This window comes from Scyliorhinus canicula, chromosome 4 (genome assembly GCF_902713615.1).
Source record: "Scyliorhinus canicula chromosome 4, sScyCan1.1, whole genome shotgun sequence".
NCBI lineage: Eukaryota > Metazoa > Chordata > Chondrichthyes > Carcharhiniformes > Scyliorhinidae > Scyliorhinus > Scyliorhinus canicula.
The window spans coordinates 103115772-103135848 of NC_052149.1; the positions used below are offsets into that span (position 1 = coordinate 103115772).

General features: G+C 44.8%; 1 protein-coding gene and 1 long non-coding RNA gene across 2 annotated transcripts in view; one reads left to right on the top strand and one right to left on the bottom strand.

The window, feature by feature from the left end:
• The window catches only part of LOC119964869, a 48414-nt gene that overhangs the window by 13501 nt on the left and 14836 nt on the right, over window positions 1-20077 (top strand). The gene's annotated exons all lie outside the window — the stretch shown is intronic.
• The window catches only part of tmco1 (transmembrane and coiled-coil domains 1), a 64015-nt gene continuing 45409 nt past the window's right edge, over window positions 1472-20077 (bottom strand). The window contains exons 6-7 of the mRNA XM_038794935.1: window positions 3418-3562; window positions 1472-2048 (exon numbers count right to left, since the gene is read on the bottom strand). Coding sequence (XP_038650863.1) covers window positions 1950-2048; window positions 3418-3562 — 244 coding nt within the window. The 3' untranslated portion in view covers window positions 1472-1949. The remainder of the gene's footprint in view (window positions 2049-3417; window positions 3563-20077) is intronic.

Sequence of the window (20077 nt, forward strand, 5' to 3'; positions counted from 1 at the left end):
ACAGTCTATGGATGGAACCTAAATAGATTTTCAGGAAGCATTTGATAAAGTCCCTCACAAGAGGTTGAAGCTAATGGAATTGAAAGCAAATTATTAACCTGGTTTGGAAACTGGTAGGAGATAGAGTACGGATAATGGGCAGATACTTTAATTGATAGGATGTGGCAAGTATTGTCCTGTATGGATCTGTGTTGAGGCCTCAATTTATCACCAAATTTTGATGGTGAAAAAAAAAAGCCAAATGCCCTAGTTTGGTGATGACACAAAAACAGACTTTAATGTAATGGGAGTGTCAGATCATAAAGATAAATTAATAATTTAAGTGAAAGGACAAAACTGTGGTAAATAGATTTTAATGTAGGAAAATGTCAGGTTATTCACTTTGAACGCAGAAGAGATAGAAAGGAGTACTTTCTAAATGGTGAAAAATTAGCTAAAATGGATGTCCAAAAAGACCTGGGTGACCAAATGTATAGATCGTGAACAGGTGCAGAAAAGATCAAGTTAGAGGAATGCTGGTCTATATCCCAAGAGGATTGAAAAACAAGGAGCTATGCTTCAGTTATACAAATCCCTGGTTAGGTCACACCTGGAGTGCTGTTAATACATGGCGCATTCAGAATGATATACTGGATTTGGAGAGTGTGTGTTTGGACTCCAAAGATTAAATTATGAAATTACACAAAATCTGGCTGGAATTGAGAAGATTATGGGGTGATTCGATCAAAGTTTGTACAATACTAAATGATACAGATAGGATTGAGATAGAAACTATTCCCACTGGTCGGGGAATCTAGGAAAGGGACTGAAGCGGTGGGGGAAGATATCATCTAAAAATTAGAACCATAGGTCAAATACCTGAAACATCAATTGTTGCTCTCTGCACAGAAACTGACAGACTTGCTGAATATTTCCAACATTTCATTTTAGTAGGAAATTTAAACTACCTCTTTTCCATCAAATGGTGCCTCAAGATAGTTTATTCCCACAGCACATAGACATGGTCTCAGCTCAACATCACATCCAAAGGATGGTATTTCTGACAGTACAGCATCACTATCACATTGAAGAGTATCTGCTTTGCTTGACCTCTTCTGGATGTCTGACCCGGCATACTGCTGAAGAGCAACAGGAATTTTATACTTGGCCTATGATATGCCTAGACTCAGAAATTCATGTAGTATCATTGGTTATATAGAGAGGGAAAATATTCTATTAATTAGAACAAATGTCCATCACCCTGATGGACACCCTGGTAAAATACCAGTTTCTAGTTACTACCCCATGTAGTTTCCCTCTCCCTTCCTATTTTCAGGTCCTCGAAGCATCCACCTCTAACAAGGACTAAACAGACATTTTAAAAAGACTAAAGTAACACATGACAACAACTTGTTTCAACTGCGAATTGTAATGTGGAGTCAAATTCATATTTATCTTTTATTGTTGCTGTATTCAAAAATTATTAGAGTTGGACCTTGAAAGATTAAAGTTTTTATTCTTTTTGGATATCAGCTGCATTGTACAAGTTAATTTTCCTTTTTATTGACTAACAGTTCAAAACAAAACTGCTTCAAAAGATAGCAGTCATGTTGAAATTGAACATTTGATCAAACCTAATATAACCATAAGGAAATAACTCCTGTTGTTCACAACTTGTTTTAATTATCCCACCATCTTGAGCCTAATGATATTATTTATTCAACAATTCAAACAAACGACAGGTAGTGAATGATTTACCTGGCTTCTGATTTTTTAATCCCAAAAATGGCAGTTTAATATCATGTAATTTTTCAATTATCATTCAATTTTTCACACACCAGCCTTTTTGCATTTCTATCATTGCTAGATACAAATAAGTTCAAAATGTTTTTTTAGCTGTGAAAGGTACAAATTATACTTCTGCATACAGTATGCAGATATTCGATACACAATACTACACACCAGTTACATCATGAGAATTTGCTTGCTTGAGGTGGAGGTCCCAGAAATCCCCCAGCCTGTTTGGTAGCTGCACGTGAAGGAGCCAGACCCAGGAGTTTCTGAATATTCTGGAAGAACAAGTAAGAAAATTTAATAGAATATTGATTGAAATAAAGTTCAGTAATATGATCACACAAAATTGAATAATGTAAATCAGTAACAGACCACAGAGAAACTAAACTTAATATAAATGTACCAAAAACTTTGGAGTGAGCTTTCAGTGCTGTTGGCTTCATAATATTCTTAGATGAAGATTTTTCTTGCATTAGCCGCAGCCCAAAAGTACAGAATACAAAAAAGGCTCCTGCAAATTAACTAGTATTAGGTCAAAAAATGGAATTACGGTTAAATGTTTGTTCAGTTCAAAATGGACTGAAAACAAGGGTCATCTTTTTCCTAATGCAAGCATCAAGCCAGACGGTACTGAATTACTGAATATTAAAATGTGGAAAATTTTGTTATCCGTTTTGCAAAATGCGAAATAAAGATTTCTGCACCAAGAAAGAACAATCACAAACACACAAGAGCCTGCATGTGCACAGGCAGATAAACCCACCCATCCTAAACACAGGAAATGTGAACTAACTTTTAAGGCAGGATTTAAACTTTTTCCTTCCCTTCCAAGGTAGTGAGTAAACAGCAATACTGTGACCCCCAGATAAACTCAGCAAATAAAGTCAGACTCGCAATCGAGCAATCACAAACCAATTCTACTCAATAGAAAATGAACATTAAACAAAAATCTATTGTACTCTAGGCTGTCAATTAGAAAATACACTACAGTATGGAATCCATGCGAGTGAAACTGTTCCAGATTGAGAATATATAGGTAAACCAGGCAGATACATTTGTGAAGTAAAATAACTTCTACGGCATTTGCAGTTATTTAAAGCAGGCAATATTTTCTGTGATGAAATAGTTTACATAGGAATGTGCTGAGCACTAGCATGAGTGTTCATTTGAACTGAATGGCATTGGCCTTAATCCATATTATCTACTAAGCTAAATTGTTAGTAATGGTTCACAAATTTGAAGTCAGTCAGTTAAAGAAAGATTAGCCTTAGCCCTATGTAAATTTATAAAATTAGGGCAGCAGGGTGGTGCCAAGGACCAGGGTTTGATCCCGGTCCCGGGTCATTGCATTGTGGAGTTTGCACATTCTTCCCATGTCTGCGTGGGTCTCACCCCCACAACCCAAAGATGTGCAGGGCTGGTGGATTGGCCATGCTAAATTGCCCCTTAATTTAATTTTTTTTTAAACTTATAAAGTTAGAGATTAATAGTGCATTCATTTTATTTAGTCTGGTGCTGTGTATATGTATATGTGCGTTAAACATCTACATTTCTTTCCATTCTCTGTGTGAATGTTATGTTTAACATCTACATTACTTTCCATTCCTTCTCATGCCTGCACACAGCAATGTATTAATTGCTTACCTGTCGAATGGACATTGTACATAAAATGTACAAGAAAATAAAAGAACAGTCAGTGTAATCTTCACCAAGAAGGTTGCGGTGAGACAATCCCTGGATGTACGACAAAGGCACAAATGGGAGCTTAGCTACCACTCTTCCATCAAATCTGTTAAGAGAAAACACCTCAAATTACATAAACGTATCACGATAGGGTGAGTTAAAGCACCAGGAGTGATCAGGAAATCACAAAATTCTCTTGTTTGGTGCAATTGTCAGGACCCATTTTTGAAAAGCAAAACCATAGAAGGGAAGTGAATTTTAAGGGAGCTCAGATAACCTCTTAAAACCATGAGACCAAAGCATGTGGTTTGTGGACTCAAGAGGTTAACATAGATTCCCCATCATTCCTTTTTAATGGTTTATTATGGACTTAATAAAATGAAAACAAGTTGCATTAAAAACAATGTGGCCAGAAAATAAAAATAACATGTGTTTACAAAGATACAAGGGAATTATTTTGCTGCTCCAGTCCAGTCTGTGGTACGGAGTAAAAGATTCTGTCTAATGTATCCTATACTCGGGCTACTGAAAGAAATTGAGAATGGAGGACCTTGAACAAAGCGAAACAAATTGCCAAATGTTCTTTTATGTTTTAAACATAAAAAGTAAAATGTTTGAACGTTGCACTATTTGAATAATGATGACATCTCGAGCACTGGAATGTTGTTTATAGCTGTTGGTGGGAAGGGGGGCAGGGAAAAAAAGAGACGGAATATATTTTTTTTAAACATTAAATTGGCAACAGGCAATGAAATCAATTGTGCAGAGTGGCAGTCTTAACCATTAAATCTTTAGTCATTCGTCCTGAAGTATTTTCCATTCTGAAAATCAACAGTTTAAAATTGCAGTTTTATAAGAACATAAGAACTAGGAGCAGGAGTAGGCCATCTGGCCCCTCGAGCCTGCTCCGCCATTCAATTAGATCATGGCTGATCTTTTGTGGACTCAGCTCCACTTTCCGGCCCGAACACCATAACCCTTAATCCCTTTATTCTTCAAAAAACTATCTATCTTTACCTTAAAAACATGTAATGAAGGAGCCTCAACTGCTTCACTGGGCAAGGAATTCCATAGATTCACAACCCTTTGGGTGAAGAAGTTCCTCCTAAACTCAGTCCTAAATCTACTTCCCCTTATTTTGAGGCTATGTCCCCTAGTTCTGCTTTCACCTGCCAGTGGAAACAACCTGCCCGCATCTATCCTATCTATTCCCTTCATAATTTTAAATGTTTCTATAAGATCCCCCCTCATCCTGCTAAATTCCAACGAGTACAGTCCCAGTCTACTCAACCTCTCCTCATAATCCAACCCCTTCAGCTCTGGGATTAACCTAGTGAATCTCCTCTGCGCACCCTCCAGTGCCAGTACGTCCTTTCTCAAGTAAGGAGACCAAAACTGAACACAATACTCCAGGTGTGGCCGCACTAACACCTTATACAATTGCAACATAACCTCCCTAGTCTTAAACTCCATCCCTCTAGCAATGAAGGACAAAATTCCATTTGCCTTCTTAATCACCTGTTGCACTTGTAAACCAACCTTCTGTGACTCATGCACTAGCACACCCAAGTCTCTCTGAACAGCAGCATGCTTTAATATTTTATCGTTTAAATAATAATCCCGTTTGCTGTTATTCCTACCAAAATGGATAACCTCACATTTGTCAACATTGTATTCCATCTGCCAGACCCTAGCCCATTCACTTAACCTATCCAAATCCCTCTGCAGACTTCCAGTATCCTCTGCACTTTTCGCTTTACCACTCATCTTAGTGTCATCTGCAAACTTGGACACATTGCCCTTGGTCCCCAACTCCAAATCATCTATGTAAATTGTGAACAATTGTGGGCCCAACACGGATCCCTGAGAGACACCACTAGCTACTGATTGCCAACCAGAGAAACACCCATTTATCCCAACTCTTTGCTTTCTATTAATTAACCAATCCTCTATCCATGCTACTACTTTACCCTTAATGCCATGCATCTTTATCTTATGCAGCAACCTTTTGTGTGGCACCTTGTCAAAGGCTTTCTGGAAATCCAGATATACCACATCCATCGGCTCCCCGTTATCTACTGCACTGGTAATGTCCTCAAAAAATTCCACTAAATTAGTTAGGCATGACCTGCCCTTTACGAACCCATGCTGCGTCTGCCCAATGGGACAATTTCTATCCAGATGCCTCGCAATTTCTTCCTTGATGATAGATTCCAGCATCTTCCCTACTACCGAAGTTAAGCTCACTGGCCTATAATTTCCTGCTTTCTGCCTACCTCCTTTTTTTTTTATAAATGTTTTTTATTGAGTTTTCATATTTTATATATGACAAATTACAAATTATTAGAGAGAAAAAAAAAGAAAACACAAAAATTTAACATTAATATTTACAGGTAAGCATCTTCATAACAACAATTGTGGCCGCCCCCTTTAGCCCGCATACATATTTTACATTCCCCAATATGGCCGAGGCACATGTTTATAGGCATTTATTTATAGTTTGGTTTTGGGCCTTGGCTTGCCATCAAACCCCCATAACGAGCCCTTAACCCCCCCCCCCCCCCCCCGGCTACCTTCCCCCGATTCCCGTCCATTTTCCCCTGGTTCTTGGCCACCCGACTATTCTTCCTCTTGTACGTTGGCCACAAACAGGTCCCGGAACAGTTGCATGAATGGCTCCCACGTTCTGTGGAAGCCGTCGTCCGACCCTCGGATGGCGAATTAGATTTTCTCCATTTGGAGATATTCCGAGAGGTCGGACAGCCAGTCTGCAGCTCTGGGCGGTGCTGCTGACCGCCAGCCAAACAGGATTCTACGGCGGGCGATCAGGGAGGCAAAGGCAAGGGCGTCCGCCCTCCTCCCCAGGAATAGATCTGGCTGGTCTGAAACCCCGAAGACCGCCACTATCGGGCATGGCTCCACCCTCACCCCCACCACTTTGGACATAGCCTCGAAGAAGGCTGTCCAGTACTCCACAAGTCTGGGGCAAGACCAGAACATGTGGGCGTGGTTGGCCGGGCCTCTTTGGCACCGCTCACATCTGTCCTCCACCTCCGGGAAGAACCTACTCATACGGTTTCTCGTTAAGTGGGCTCTATGTACCAGTTTTAGTTGCGTCAGGCTGAGCCTTGCGCACGTGGAGGTGGAGTTGACCCTATGCAGTGCTTCGCTCCAGAGTCCCCACCCTATCTCCATCCCCAGGTCGTCCTCCCATTTCCTTCTTGTTGCGTCCAGTACGGTGTCGTCCCTATCTACCAGTCGGTCATACATGTCACTACAGTTCCCTTTCTCTAGGATACTTGCGTCCAGTAGGTCTTCCAGTAGTGTCTGTCGTGGCGGTTGTGGGTACGTCCTTGTCTCCTTTCGTAGGAAGTTTTTGAGCTGCAGATACCATAGCTCGTTCCCCCAGCTAGCTGAAATTTCTCTGTCAGTTCGTCCAGTGTTGCGATCCTGTCGTCCGTGTATAGGTCCCTGACTGTCAGTGTCCCCCCGTCCTGCCTCCACCTTTTGAAGGTGGCGTCAGTCAGTGCTGGTTTGAACCTATGGTTGTTGCAGATGGGAGCCTTGTCCGACATTTTGTACAGGCCAAATTGCTGCCGCAGTTGGTTCCAGGATTGGAGGGTGGCTGTCACCACTGGGCTGCTGGAGTGTTTTTTGGGTGGGGATGGGAGTGCTGCCGTGGCGAGGGCCCGGAGGGAGGTTCCCATGCAGGAGGCCTCCTCCGCACGCACCCACTCGGCTTCTGGCTCCTGGATCCATCCCCTTACTCGCTCGGCTGTTGCCGCCCTGTGGTAGAATTGTAGATTCGGGAGGGCTAGCCCCCCCCAGGATTTTGTTTTTTGTAGGACCTTCTTTGGGATACTAGCATTTTTACCCCCCCCCCCCATACGAACGCCATGATAAGTTTGTCCAGCGCTTTGAAAAAGGCCTTGGGGATGTAGATCGGAATGGATCTAAACAGGAAGAGGAACCTGGGCAGTACGTTCATTTTGATCGTCTGGACTCTCCCCGCGAGGGAGAGCGGGAGTGTGTTCCATCTTTGCAGGTCCTTTTTAACTTCCTCCGTCAGGCTGGTGAGGTTCCATTTGTCGATCCCTTTCCAGTCATGGGCTATTTGGATCCCCAGGTAGCGGAATTTATGTCGGGCTTGTTTGAACGGCAGCCCCTTTAGTGCTGCCCCCCCCCCCCCCCCCCTCCCCTTGCGGGTGTACTGGGAAGATCTCACTTTTGCTCATGTTTCAGGAGCGCGATGATTCCGTCCATGCTGCTTTGTGGGTCTGAGATATAGAGGAGCAGATCATCCGCATAGAGTGAGACTCTGTGCTCTCTACCTCCCCTTCGGATCCCCCTCCAATTTTTTGCTGCCCTGAGCGCGATTGCCAGCGGTTCGATTGCTAGGGCGAACAGCAGCGGGGACAGTGGGCATCCTTGTCTGATGCCCCTGTGCAGCTGGAAGTATTGGGAGTTGGTATTGTTGGTCCGTACACTCACCATGGGAGCGTTGTATAGGAGCTTTACCCAAGCGGTGACCCCTGTTCCAAGCCCGAACCGCTCCAGTACCTCTATGAGGTATTTCCATTCGACTCTGTCGAAGGTCTTTTCTGCGTCCAGGGAGACGATCACCTCTTGTGTTCTCTCCCCGGAGGGGGTTATTATCACGTTCAGCAGGCGCCTGATGTTCACGGTAAGCTGTCTACCTTTGACGAAGCCCGTCTGGTCCTCTGTGACCACCTCAGGTACACAGTCTTCTAGCCTTTTGGCTAGGATTTTGGCCAGTATTTTGGCGTCTGCGTTCAGCAGAGATATGGGTCTGTATGACCCACATTCCGTTGGGTCTTTGTCTTTCTTAGGTATCAGTGAGATTGAGGCCTGTGCTAACGTGGGTGGCAGTGTGTCCCTAGCTAGCGAGTCTGTGAACATCTCCCGCAGGTGCGGGGCCAGCGCTGTCGTGAATTTTTTGTAGAAGTCCGCCGAGAATCCGTCCGGTCCCGGCGCCTTCCCCGTCTGCATGGAGCTAATGCTCTCCATGATCTCTCCCAGTGCTAGTGGTGCTTCCAGATCCCGTTTTCTGCCCTCTCCCACGACTGGTATGTCCAGTCCATCAAGAAACCGGTTCATCCCAGCCTTCCCCGTTGGGGGCTCGGAGGTGTACAGCTCTTGGTAGAAGGCCTTGAAGGTTTTGTTAATCCTCTCTGGTTCTGTTTCCCACGTGCCTCTGGTACCTCTGATTTGCGCAATTTGCTACCTCCTTTTTTAAACAGTGGCGTCACGTTTGCTAATTTCCAATCCACCGGGACCACCCCAGAGTCTAGTGAATTTCGGTAAATTATCACTAGTGCATCTGCAATTTCCTTAGCCATCTCTTTTAGCACTCTGGGATGCATTCCATCAGGGCCAGGAGACTTGTCTACCTTTAGCCCCATTAGCTTGCACATCACTCCCTCCTTAGTGATAACAATCCTCTCAAGGTCCTCACCTGTCATAGCCTCATTTCTATCAGTCGCTGGAATGTTATTTGTGTCTTCCACTGTGAAGACCGACCCAAAAAACCTGTTCAGTTCCTCAGCCATTTCCTCATTTCCCATTATTAAAACTCCCTTCTCATCCTCTAAAGGACCAATATTTACCTTAGCCACTCTTTTTTGTCTTATATATTTGTAAAAACTTTTACTGTCTGTTTTTATATTCTGAGCAAGTTTACTCTCATACTCTATCTTACTCTTCTTTATAGCTTTTTTAGTAGCTTTCTGTTGCCCCCTAAAGATTTCCCAGTCCTCTAATCTCCCAGCAATCTTTGCCGCTTTATATGCTTTTTCCTTCAATTTGATACTCTCCCTTATTTCCTTAGATATCCATGGTCGATTTTCCCTCTTTCTTCCGTCCTTCCTTTTTGTTGGTATAAACCTTTGCTGAGCACTGTGAAAAATCGCTTGGAAGGTTCTCCACTGTTCCTCAACTGTTCCACCATAAAGTCTTAGCTCCCAGTCTACCTTAGCTAGTTCTTCTCTCATCCCCTTGTAATCTCCTTTGTTTAAACACAAAACACTAGTATTTGATTTTACTTTCTCACCCTCCATCTGTATTTTAAATTCCACCATATTGTGATCGCTCCTTCCGAGAGGATCCCTAACTATGAGATCATGAATCAATCCTGTCTCATTACACAGGACAAGATCTAGGACCGCTTGTTCCCTCGTAGGTTCCATTACATACTGTTCTAGGAAACTATCGTGGATACATTCTATAAACTCCTCCTCAAGGTTGCCTTGACCGACCTGGTTAAACCAATCGACATGTAGATTAAAATCCCCCATGATAACTGCTGTACCATGTCTACATGCATCAGTTATTTCTTTGTTTATTGCCTGCCCCACCATAACGTTACTATTTGGTGGCCGATAGGAGTCTATCAGTGACTTTTTCACCTTACTATTCCTGATTTCCACCCAAATGGATTCAACCTTATCCTCCATAGCACCGATGTCATCCCTTACTATTGCCCGGATGTCATCCTTAAATAACAGAGCAACACCACCTCCCTTACCATCCACTCTGTCCTTCCGAATAGTTTGATACCCTCGGATATTTAACTCCCAGTCGTGACCATCCTTTAACCATGTTTCAGTAATGGCCACTAAATCATAGTCATTTACGATGATTTGTGCCACCAACTCATTTACTTTATTCCGAATACTACGAGCATTCAGGTAAAGTACACTTATGTTGGGTTTTTTTACCTCTGTTTTGAATCTTAACATATCCAGTTTTATTCCTTTTGTTATTACTGGGCCTATTCACTGAGCTCCCCTCAGTCACTGTACCTTGTACTGTCACCCTTTTAGATTTTTGACTATGTCTTCTCTGCCTTGCACTTTTCCCCTTACTTCCTTTTGCTTCTGTCCCTGTTTTACTACCTTCCAACTTCCTGCATCGGTTCCCACCCCCCTGCCACATTAGTTTAAACCCTCCCCAACAGCTCTAGAAAACACCCCCCCAGGACATCGGTTCCAGTCCTGCCCAGGTGCAGACCGTCCGGTTTGTACTGGTCCCACCTCCCCCAGAACCGGTCCCAATGCCCCAGGAATTTGAATCCCTCCCTCTTGCACCATCTCTCGAGCCACGCATTCATCCTATCTATCCTGACATTCCTACTCTGACTAGCTCGTGGCACTGGTAGCAATCCTGAGATTACTAACTTTGAGGTCCTACTTTTTAGTTTAACTCCTAACTCCCTGAATTCCGCTTGTAGGACCTCATCCCGTTTTTTACCTATATCGTTGGTGCCTATGTGCACCACGACAGCTGGCTGTTCACCCTTTCCCCCCCCCCCCCCCCCCCCCAGAATGTCCTGCAGCCGCTCCGAGACATCCTTGACCCTTGCACCAGGGAGTTTTCATCAAAAGCAACTGGCCATTTCGTCCTAGTGTACTGACTGACATTTAGAGTCAATAATTCATAAGGTTATACCTGAACAAAGACTTCTATAGGCATGCAATATAAAAAAGGGTGGGACTGATTAGAGACCAAAAGGGGAATGAAATCCATGCATGAATGCAGTGGGAGGGCATGGCTGAGGTACCAAAACAAAGTACTTTGCATGCACCTTTACCAAGGATGAAGAGATGCTGCCTATAATCACAGTGAAAGATTAATTAGGCGAGACAATTGGGCTAAAAATTGAAGAGGAGGATTAAAAAGGATGGCTGTATTTAAAGTTGACAAGTCACCAAGAACCGATGGGATGCTTCCGAGGATGCGGAGAGAAACAAGATTTATTGAGAATGGTTCCAGGGATGAGGAATTGCAGTTGGATAAATTTGAGAAACTGGGGTTGTTTTCTTTAGAGACTTGATAGAGGTTTAAAAAATTACGAGGGGTCTAGACAGTAGATAGACAAACTTTTCCCACCATGGAAAGGTCAAAAACTAGAGGGCACTGATTTAAGGCGATTTTCAAAAGAACCAATAGCGATAGCAGGAATTTTTGTTTGCTGTATATTGCGAGTGGTTAGGATCTGGAATGCACTGTCCGAGTGTCGTGGAGGAAGATTTAACTGTGGCTTTCAAAAAGGAATTGTATAAATACCTCCAGAGGAAACATTTGCAGTGTTATGGAAAAGACATGTAGGAATGGAACTAGCAATCCTGTTCTTGCAGAAACATCTAGAGAGGGTGACAGATGGTGAACATTACGTTGCTTTACACTGTTGCAAGGCTGACATTAAATGACTTGGATAGAGCTTTGATGCAGCTCCCCTGACTGCTGTTCGTAATGACACTCCTTGCTGTGTAACTAAGTGTGACTAATGCAGGATTTTAGATTATATTAGATTATAAAGGGTTAAAAGCCTGGGTTAGAGTGTGTTTGACCGCAATAGTCAGGTTTTAAAAATAATCTTGTTTTGCTAGACCAGAAAGCTTTCAGAGTCAGAGGTGAAGTTGACCATCGTTAAAGCCTGGGATAACGCATTGTTGTTTGCCATGGGGAAATCCATGTGTTTTCAGCCTGGGGAGATTATGTCATAGCTGGATGGAGCCAGGGCATTCAGCCATTTTTGAGAAAGCTTTTTGGGTTACCCTTTTAGATCACAAGTATTTTGCTCTCATAGTAGAATAATTACGTAGGATAATTTAAAAATATAATTAAAGCAGTGCAGATTTGTCTGACGACAAGGAGGAAGCTGAAACAAACCAGTCGAGACAGCTTCTTGAAGCCATCCAGCCAGAGTCTGCAGGGGTTCTAACAGGAGCCAATTCTATTATGGAAAGCAGGCATGACTCTGTGCCTCAGGCCCAAGCAGCTGGGACTCCCACATGCATGTGAAATAAAAACTTTTCCTTATAGCTCAACGTAGTCTCCAGGACTCACCTGGGTGAGTAAATCTGCAAATGACACTAAAGTCGGTGGAGTTGTGGACAGTCCAGAAGGATGTTACAAGGTACAGAGGGACATATATAAGGTGCAGAGCTGGGCTGACAGGTGGCAAATGGAGTTTAATGCACAAAATTGTGAGGTGATTCATTTTGGAAGGAATAACAGGAAGAGAGAGTACTGGGCTAATGGTAAGATTCTTGGTAGTGTGGATGAGCAGAGAGATCTCGGTGTCTATGTCCATAGATCCCTGAACGTTGCCACCCAGATTGAGAGGGTTGTTAAGAAGGCGTACGGTGTGTTAGCTTTTATTGGTAGAGAAATTGAGTTTCGGAGCCATGAGGTCATGTTGCAGTTGTACAAAATTCTGGTGCAGCCGCATTTGGAGTATTGCGAGCAGTTCTGGTCACCACATTATAGGAAGGATGTGGAAGCATTGGAAAGGGTGCAGAGGAGATTTACCAGGATGTTGCCTGGTATGGAGGGAAGATCTTATGAGGAAAGGCTGAGGGACCTGCGGCTGTTTTCGTTAGAGAGAAGAAGGTTAAGAGATGACTTAATTGAGGCATACAAGATGATCAGAGGATTAGATAGGTTGGACAGTGAGAGCCTTTTTCCTCAGATGGTGATGTCTAGCACAAGGAGACATAGCTTTAAATTGAGGGGAGATAGATATAGGACAGATGTCAGAGGTAGGTTCTTTACTCATTAGTACAGGCGTGGAATGCCCTGCCTACAACAGTAGTGGACTCGCCACCACTAAACGCATTCAAATGGTCATTGGATAGGCATATGGACGATAAAGGGAATAGTGTAAATGGGCCTTAGAGGGGTTTCACAGGTCGGCACAACATCGAGGGCCGAAGGGCCTGTACTGCGCTGTAATGTTCTATTGGGATGTAGGATGGATTGAGAGTTGTATGTTTCAGACCATTCAGCGACCACTGCGAGTAACTGCATGTCATAGTAGCACAGTGGGTAGTACTGTTCCTTCACAGCTCCAGGGTCCCAGGTTCGATTCCCGGTTTGGGTAACGGTCTGTGTGGAGTCTGCACGTTCTCCCCGTGTCTGTGTGGGTTTCCTCCAGGTGCTCCTGTTTCCTCCCACAAGTCCCGAAAGACAAGCTTGTTGGTGAATTGGACATTCTGAATTATTCCTCAGTGTACCCGAACAGGCACCGGAGTGTGGCGACTAGGGGCTTCTCACAGTAATTTCATTGCAGTGATAATGTAAGCTACTTGTGACAATAAAGATTATTATCATGTCAGTGGTTGAACAGGAACAGCCAGTTCTGATGCAGGAACCCTCATGCTAAAATAAATATTACTAATGAAACTAGGATTGGGTCAAGATAAGAGGTGATGTTAAACAAACGTTTTTTCTAACAATAACTCAGTCATGAAGTGCTTTGTAACTTCCTGTAGACTTCGCAAAATTTCAATTTCTTTAATTTATAGGACCCAATTATTTTTTTTCCAATTAAGGGGCAATTTAGAGTGGCCAATTCACCTAACCTACACATTTTTGGGTTGTGGGGGTGAAACCCATGCAGACATGGGGAGAATGTGCAAACTCAATACACTATTGTCTTCTGCTATTTTCCCCTGGCCATTATAAAATTTGAATATGGGATGGGAGGAGGAAGGAGCAGAAACAATGGGAAGGGAAAATGTGGTGAATGTCAATCACTTGCTGCACATGAAACACGTACAAAATTCAGCAATTTTGAAAGCAGCAAGAAGATGAAGTCTGAACACCTTACAATCTGAGAACGGATGTTTGAAAACATGGAAGATTTAGATAAAAGTAAACAGGGGGGCTGCTTCCAATGCTGAAGGGTCAATAGCATGATAGAACACATTTAAACTCTTTGCAAAAGTTTTTTTTTAAATGAGCTGGAGTTTGAAATCCACTGCCCAATAAGATATCTGGATGCAAATTCAACAGTAGAATTCAAAAGAGAATTGGATAAAGACAAAGATTAAAATGGATATGGGGAACGAGCAGGGGTGACATTTAAAAGAGCCAACATAGATTTGATGGGCCAAAGGATGATCTCCCCATTCACTGTTCGATGGGTCTAAAATTCTATGGCGATTGGATATCTAAAGTAAACATCAAATAAATTAGAAAGGAACCCCATCTCAAATTTTCCACTTGGGAGGAGATGGTGGCATAGTGGCAATGTCACTGGACCAGTCAGTCCAAAGGCGCAGGTTAAAGCTCTGGGGACAAGGGTTCAAATTCCACCATGGTAGCTGGTGGAATAGAAATTTGATTAATGAACCTGGAACACAAAGCTAGTCTCAGTAATGGGGACCATGACAACCATCATAGAACCCATCTGGTTCACCATGTCCCTAAGAGAAGGGAATCTGCCATCCTCAGCTGGTCTGGCCTACATGTGACTCCAGACCCACAGCAATGTGATTAACTCTCAACTGTCCTCTGAAATGGCTGAGCAAGCTACTCAATTCATGGGCAATTAGGGATGGCCAACAAATGCCGGGCCTACTAACGACACCCACATCCCATGAAATTATTATTTATTTATTTTTTAAAACATTTTCCAAAGCAAAATGTTTCTCAAATTTACTGGAATCAAATCTCAGGTGGGCATTAAAATATCACAGGCTCTTTCTCCCAGAGTGCCATTTCTCTTACCAGGGCAATGCTGCTGGTGGAGGTAACATAGAACAGTACAGCACAGAACAGGCCCTTCGGCTCGCGATGTTGTGCCGAGCATTGTCCGAAACCAAGATCAAGCTATCCCACTCCCTGTCATTCTGGTGTGCTCCATGTGCCTATCCAATAACCGCTTGAAAGTTCCTAAAGTGTCCGACTCCACTATTACAGCAGGCAGTCCATTCCACACCCTAACCGCTCTCGGAGTAAAGAACCTACCTCGGACTTCCCCCCTATATCTCCCACCCTGAACCTTATAGTTATGCCCCCTTGTAACAGCTAACATCCACCCGAGGAAATAGTCTCTGAACGTCCCCTCCACCTATCCCCCCTCATCATCTTATAAACCTCTATTAAGTCACCTCTCATCCTCCACCACTCCAAAGAGAAAAGCCCTAGCTCCCTCAACCTTTTCTCATAAGACCTATCCTGCACACCAGGCAGCATCCTGGTAAATCTTCTTTGCTCCCTTTCTAATGCTTCCACATCCTTCCTATAGTAAGGTGACCAGAACTGTACACAATACTCCAAATGTGGTCTCACCAGGGTCATGTACAGTTGCAGCATCACCCCGCGGCTCTTAAACGCTAACACTCTATAGGCCTTCTTCATGGCTCTATCCACTTGAGTGGCAACCTTCAGAGATCTGTGGACATGAACCCCAAGATCTCTGTTCCTCCACATTCCTCAGAACCTGCCGTTGACCCTGTAATCCGCATTCAATTTTTTTTCCAGTGTAGCCACCTGGGGTGGCCACGTCCCGATTCCATAATGGACACTCGCAAAGAGTATAGGGAAAATTGGACAGTACTAGGAAAACAAGCAGGTGCAAGGTTTGCCTGTGGATTGGAACTTGCAGAGCCCAGACAGAACTGATACTACAATCCATTAGCATAGTAATGAGCTATCTCCGGGGACAAAAGAGAAACATTTAAACAATCGGTACCAGGGCAGACTCCCCGGCGCCAGTGGAGACTAAAACAAAGGCAGGCCAACGGTTACCTAGGGTCCGCCCAGCGATCGAGGAACGACCCTTTTATTGGAGAGAATCGATACAAATGATTGGGACATGGTCCAATTAATTGGGGGCCAAGTTCAGGGTCCGCCCAGAAGGCCGCGAAACCCTTTGGGCTATAAAACAGAGTTCCCAAGGTCAGAGCACTCTCAAGAACTCTTCTTCTTCACCTTGGTATTTGTCTCTCAGCGACGAGAGGCCTTATAGTTATGCCCCCTTGTAACAGCTAACATCCACCCGAGGAAATAGTCTCTGAATGTCCCCTCTATCTATCCCCCTCATCATCTTATAAACCTCTATTAAGTCACCTCTCATCCTCCTCCGCTCCAAAGAGAAAAGCCCTAGCTCCCTCAACCTTTCCTCAAAAGACCTATCCTGCAAACCAGGCAGCATCCTGGTAAATCTCCTTTGCACCCTTTCCAATGCTTCCACATCCTTCCTCACTTACCAGTCTACTGTCTTACAGTAAACTATTTACCAGTCACCAGCCAATCACTTACCTGCAGGCTGTGACGTCACAGTTCAACTTCTTTCTACTTCTACCTGCCCTCGAGTCTCCCTCTTGATCTTTACTCGGCTGGGATCCTTACAGTGACTGTGTTTTTTTTTTGGTTAGTGGAGGAGGTAGGGAGGGAAACACTGAAGTAGTGTTTGGGCTTGAACTGTCACTTGACAACAGCTCCTCCACAAACCACCTTCTAGATACAGTGACTGCAATGCACTGTGCAAATTTTCCCCACAACAGCCAATCAGCAGCTCCGCTCTGCTGCCCTCTGCTGGATGCTTGCCCATGCTTTCGATTCAATTAATTTCTAGCAAATAAAATTTTATCCATGTGCTACATGAACACAAACTTCGGGCATCATAACAGCACTACTGTAAAAGGGGAAGGAGGAATTTCGTGACTCGTTGAAAAAGACATAACAATAACAGGTTAGCCTATTTTTATCAGTCTATTGTTATTAAACTCGCATTTAAAATTTCTACTATTTTCCACTTCTGGTTTAGTAAGCCAGAAGTACAGAAGCTCAACTTTTGAGCCATTTTGAACCTCTCAACCACACAATTTGCATACATCTCTGTTCACCGAGACCTTGGTGTCATAATGTATAATAAAATAATAATAGTAGCTTATTGTCATAAGTAGTTACTGTGAAGTTACGGTGAAAAGCCCCTCGTCGCCACATTCCGGCGCCTGTTCGGGAAGGCCGGTACAGGAATTAAACCCGTGCAGCTGGCATCGTTCTTCATTACAAGCCAGCTATTTAGCCCACTGTGCTAAAATCAGCCCCATGGAGAGGGGGAAAACGAGAGAAGAGGCACAGAAACTTCCCCGTCACAATAATCCCCTGGAACATCGGGGACTGAAGTACCCAATTTTGTTTTTCCCAATTAAGGAGCAATTTAGCATGGCCAATCCACCTATCCTGCACACATCTTTGAGTTGTGGGCGTGAGCCCCACACCGGCACAGGGAGAATGTGCAAACTCTACACAGACAGTGACCCAGGGCCGGGATCAAACCCGAGCCCTCACCACCGTGAGACAGCAGTGCTAACCACTGTGCCACAATGCGCCCTTACATCAGGAGACTTAAGGCCCAGTGAAAAGATCCAGAGTCTTCGCCCATCTGAAAAAGCTGAGGGCCGACATAGTCTCCCACCCCTACCCGAGGGAGAAGGACTGGCTGCGCATAGAAAGAAATGGGTGGGACAGACGTACCAATCATGTCACAGGCCATGGGCTAGGGGAGTGGCTATACTGCTCAATAAGAGGACAGCATGTACAGCAACAAGGACGGTTATGGACCAAGGGGGACAGTATGTCAAGGTTAACGTGCATGCTCCCAACTGGACGGCACGGAATTCATGAAGAAAACCATGGCAGTAATCCCCGACAGAGACTCATATCAACTGACTCCATTGCGAGGTTCCTCGAAAGTGACTGAACTATTAGCAGAGAGGAAAAAGCTACAGATGGAATTTGACCTGTTCTCCATTGGGAAAGCAGTGCACCAACTTCGCCAGGCACAGGGGACCTTCTACGAACATGGGCACAAAGACAGCTGCCTGCTGGCTCACCAGCTGAGAAAGTAGGCAGCCACGAGGAAAATAGCTCAGGTTAAAGAAAGAAGCAGCAAGCTAGTCACCGCACCAGAAAAGATAAAAAAAAACACTTTCGAAACCTTCTACCAAGGGTTGTACATCTCCGGGCCCCTGGAGGGGGACTCTAAGATGAAGCTGTTCCTCGATGGACTGGACATGCCAGTCATGGGAAAGACAAGAGATGGGGCCAAGAAGTTCCATTAGAATAGAGGGACATCATGGGAGAGTATCAACTCCATGCAGGTGGTGACGGCACCGGGGCCTGATGGATTCCCGGCAAACTGTTATGAAACTTCATGCCAGCATTGGCCTCACACTTGCAGGAGATGTTTGCAGATTTGCTAGTAAGGGGCACCCTGCCAACAACACTGGCACACGCCTCAATAATAGCCAATACCCAAAAGGAGAAATTCCCGACTCGAGTGTGGGTCCTACAGGTTCATCTCACTACTCAACATAGACGCAAAGATCCTGGCGAGGCAGCTGGAGAGCTGCGTGCCAGAAGTAGTCACGGAGGACAAGACGGGCTTTGTCAAGTGCAAGCAGCTAACATCGAACATAAAGTGCCTGGTGAACATGATAATGACCCCATCCGGGGAGAACATCAGAAGTGATCACATCCCTGGACGCAGAAAAAGCCTTTGACAGAGTCGAATGGAAGTACCTCTGAGGTAATGGAACAGTCTGGGTTTAGGTTAGGGTTCACCTCCTGGGTAAATCTACTGTCCAGTGCTCCCAAGGCAAGCGCACAGACAAACAGCATCAGCTCAGATTCCTCCAGCTGCACAGAGGCACGAGGTAGGGATGCCCGCTATCTCCACTGCTGTTTTCTCTGGTAACCAAGCCACTGGCAATTGCCCTCAACAGTGCAAAGGGGTGGAGAGGTATCAGAGGGCCAGGAAGGTGGTGGAGGGGGGGGGGGGGGGGCACCAGAAAACACTTTACACAAATGACAGGGAGAGGGGACTGACGGTTAAGGATATGTACCTTAGCGTCCCTGGGGGAAATCACAGAGAGGTTCCAGTTACCAAGAGCAAACGACCAAGCCACAGTCTCGCTCTCTCGCGATAATGGATGCCCCCTTCAAAAGCTTGCGACAGGGCGAGGGGACTGACGGCAAGGACATATACACTGATGATAGAGTTAGCGACCCTGGGGGAAATCTCAGAGCGGTTCCAGTTACCAAGAGCAAAAGACTAGAGATACTAGTGACCCAAGATACCAGGACACACGTTAGAAGAACTACTGGACGCAGCCAATCTAGGGAAGGGAAACTGTGCAGACATGCAAGGCTGACTTTTAGAAGTCCCTGGATGAGGCACGGGAAAATGGGAGGAGGAACGACATAGTAGGGAAGACTCTGGATCGAAGCACTGCATAGGTCAAACAGATATCTCCATGTGCGCATAAAAGTGGCTCACAGGGCGCACCTAACTAAAACTTGCATGAGCAGGTTCTTCCAGAGGTGGAGGACAATGTGAATGGTGCCAGGGAGGCCATGCCAATCACACAAGTTCTGGGCATGCCCCAGACTTTTTTTTTTAAAAATAAGCAACACCCCCCCCCCCCCCCCCCCCCCCGGGTTGCTGCTGCTATTGACCAAGTTACCTATCTTTGAGCCAGGAAGTCCAGAAAAGGCTGCCATTGTTTATAGAACCCTTGAACCCTTGTCTTGATCCTCTCAGGGCAAATTTGACCCTTTCCAATTTTATAAATCCCGTCATGTCACTGATCCAGGTCTCCACACTTGGGGGCCTTGCATCCTTCCACTGTAGCAGAATCCTTCGTCGGGCTACTAGGGACGCAAAGGCCAGGACACCAGCCTCTTTCGCCTCCTGCACTCCCGGCTCTACCGCAACTCCAAAAATCGCGAGTCCCCACCCTGGTTTGACCCTGGATCCAACCATCCTCGACACTGTCCCCGCCACCCCCTTCCAGAATTCTTC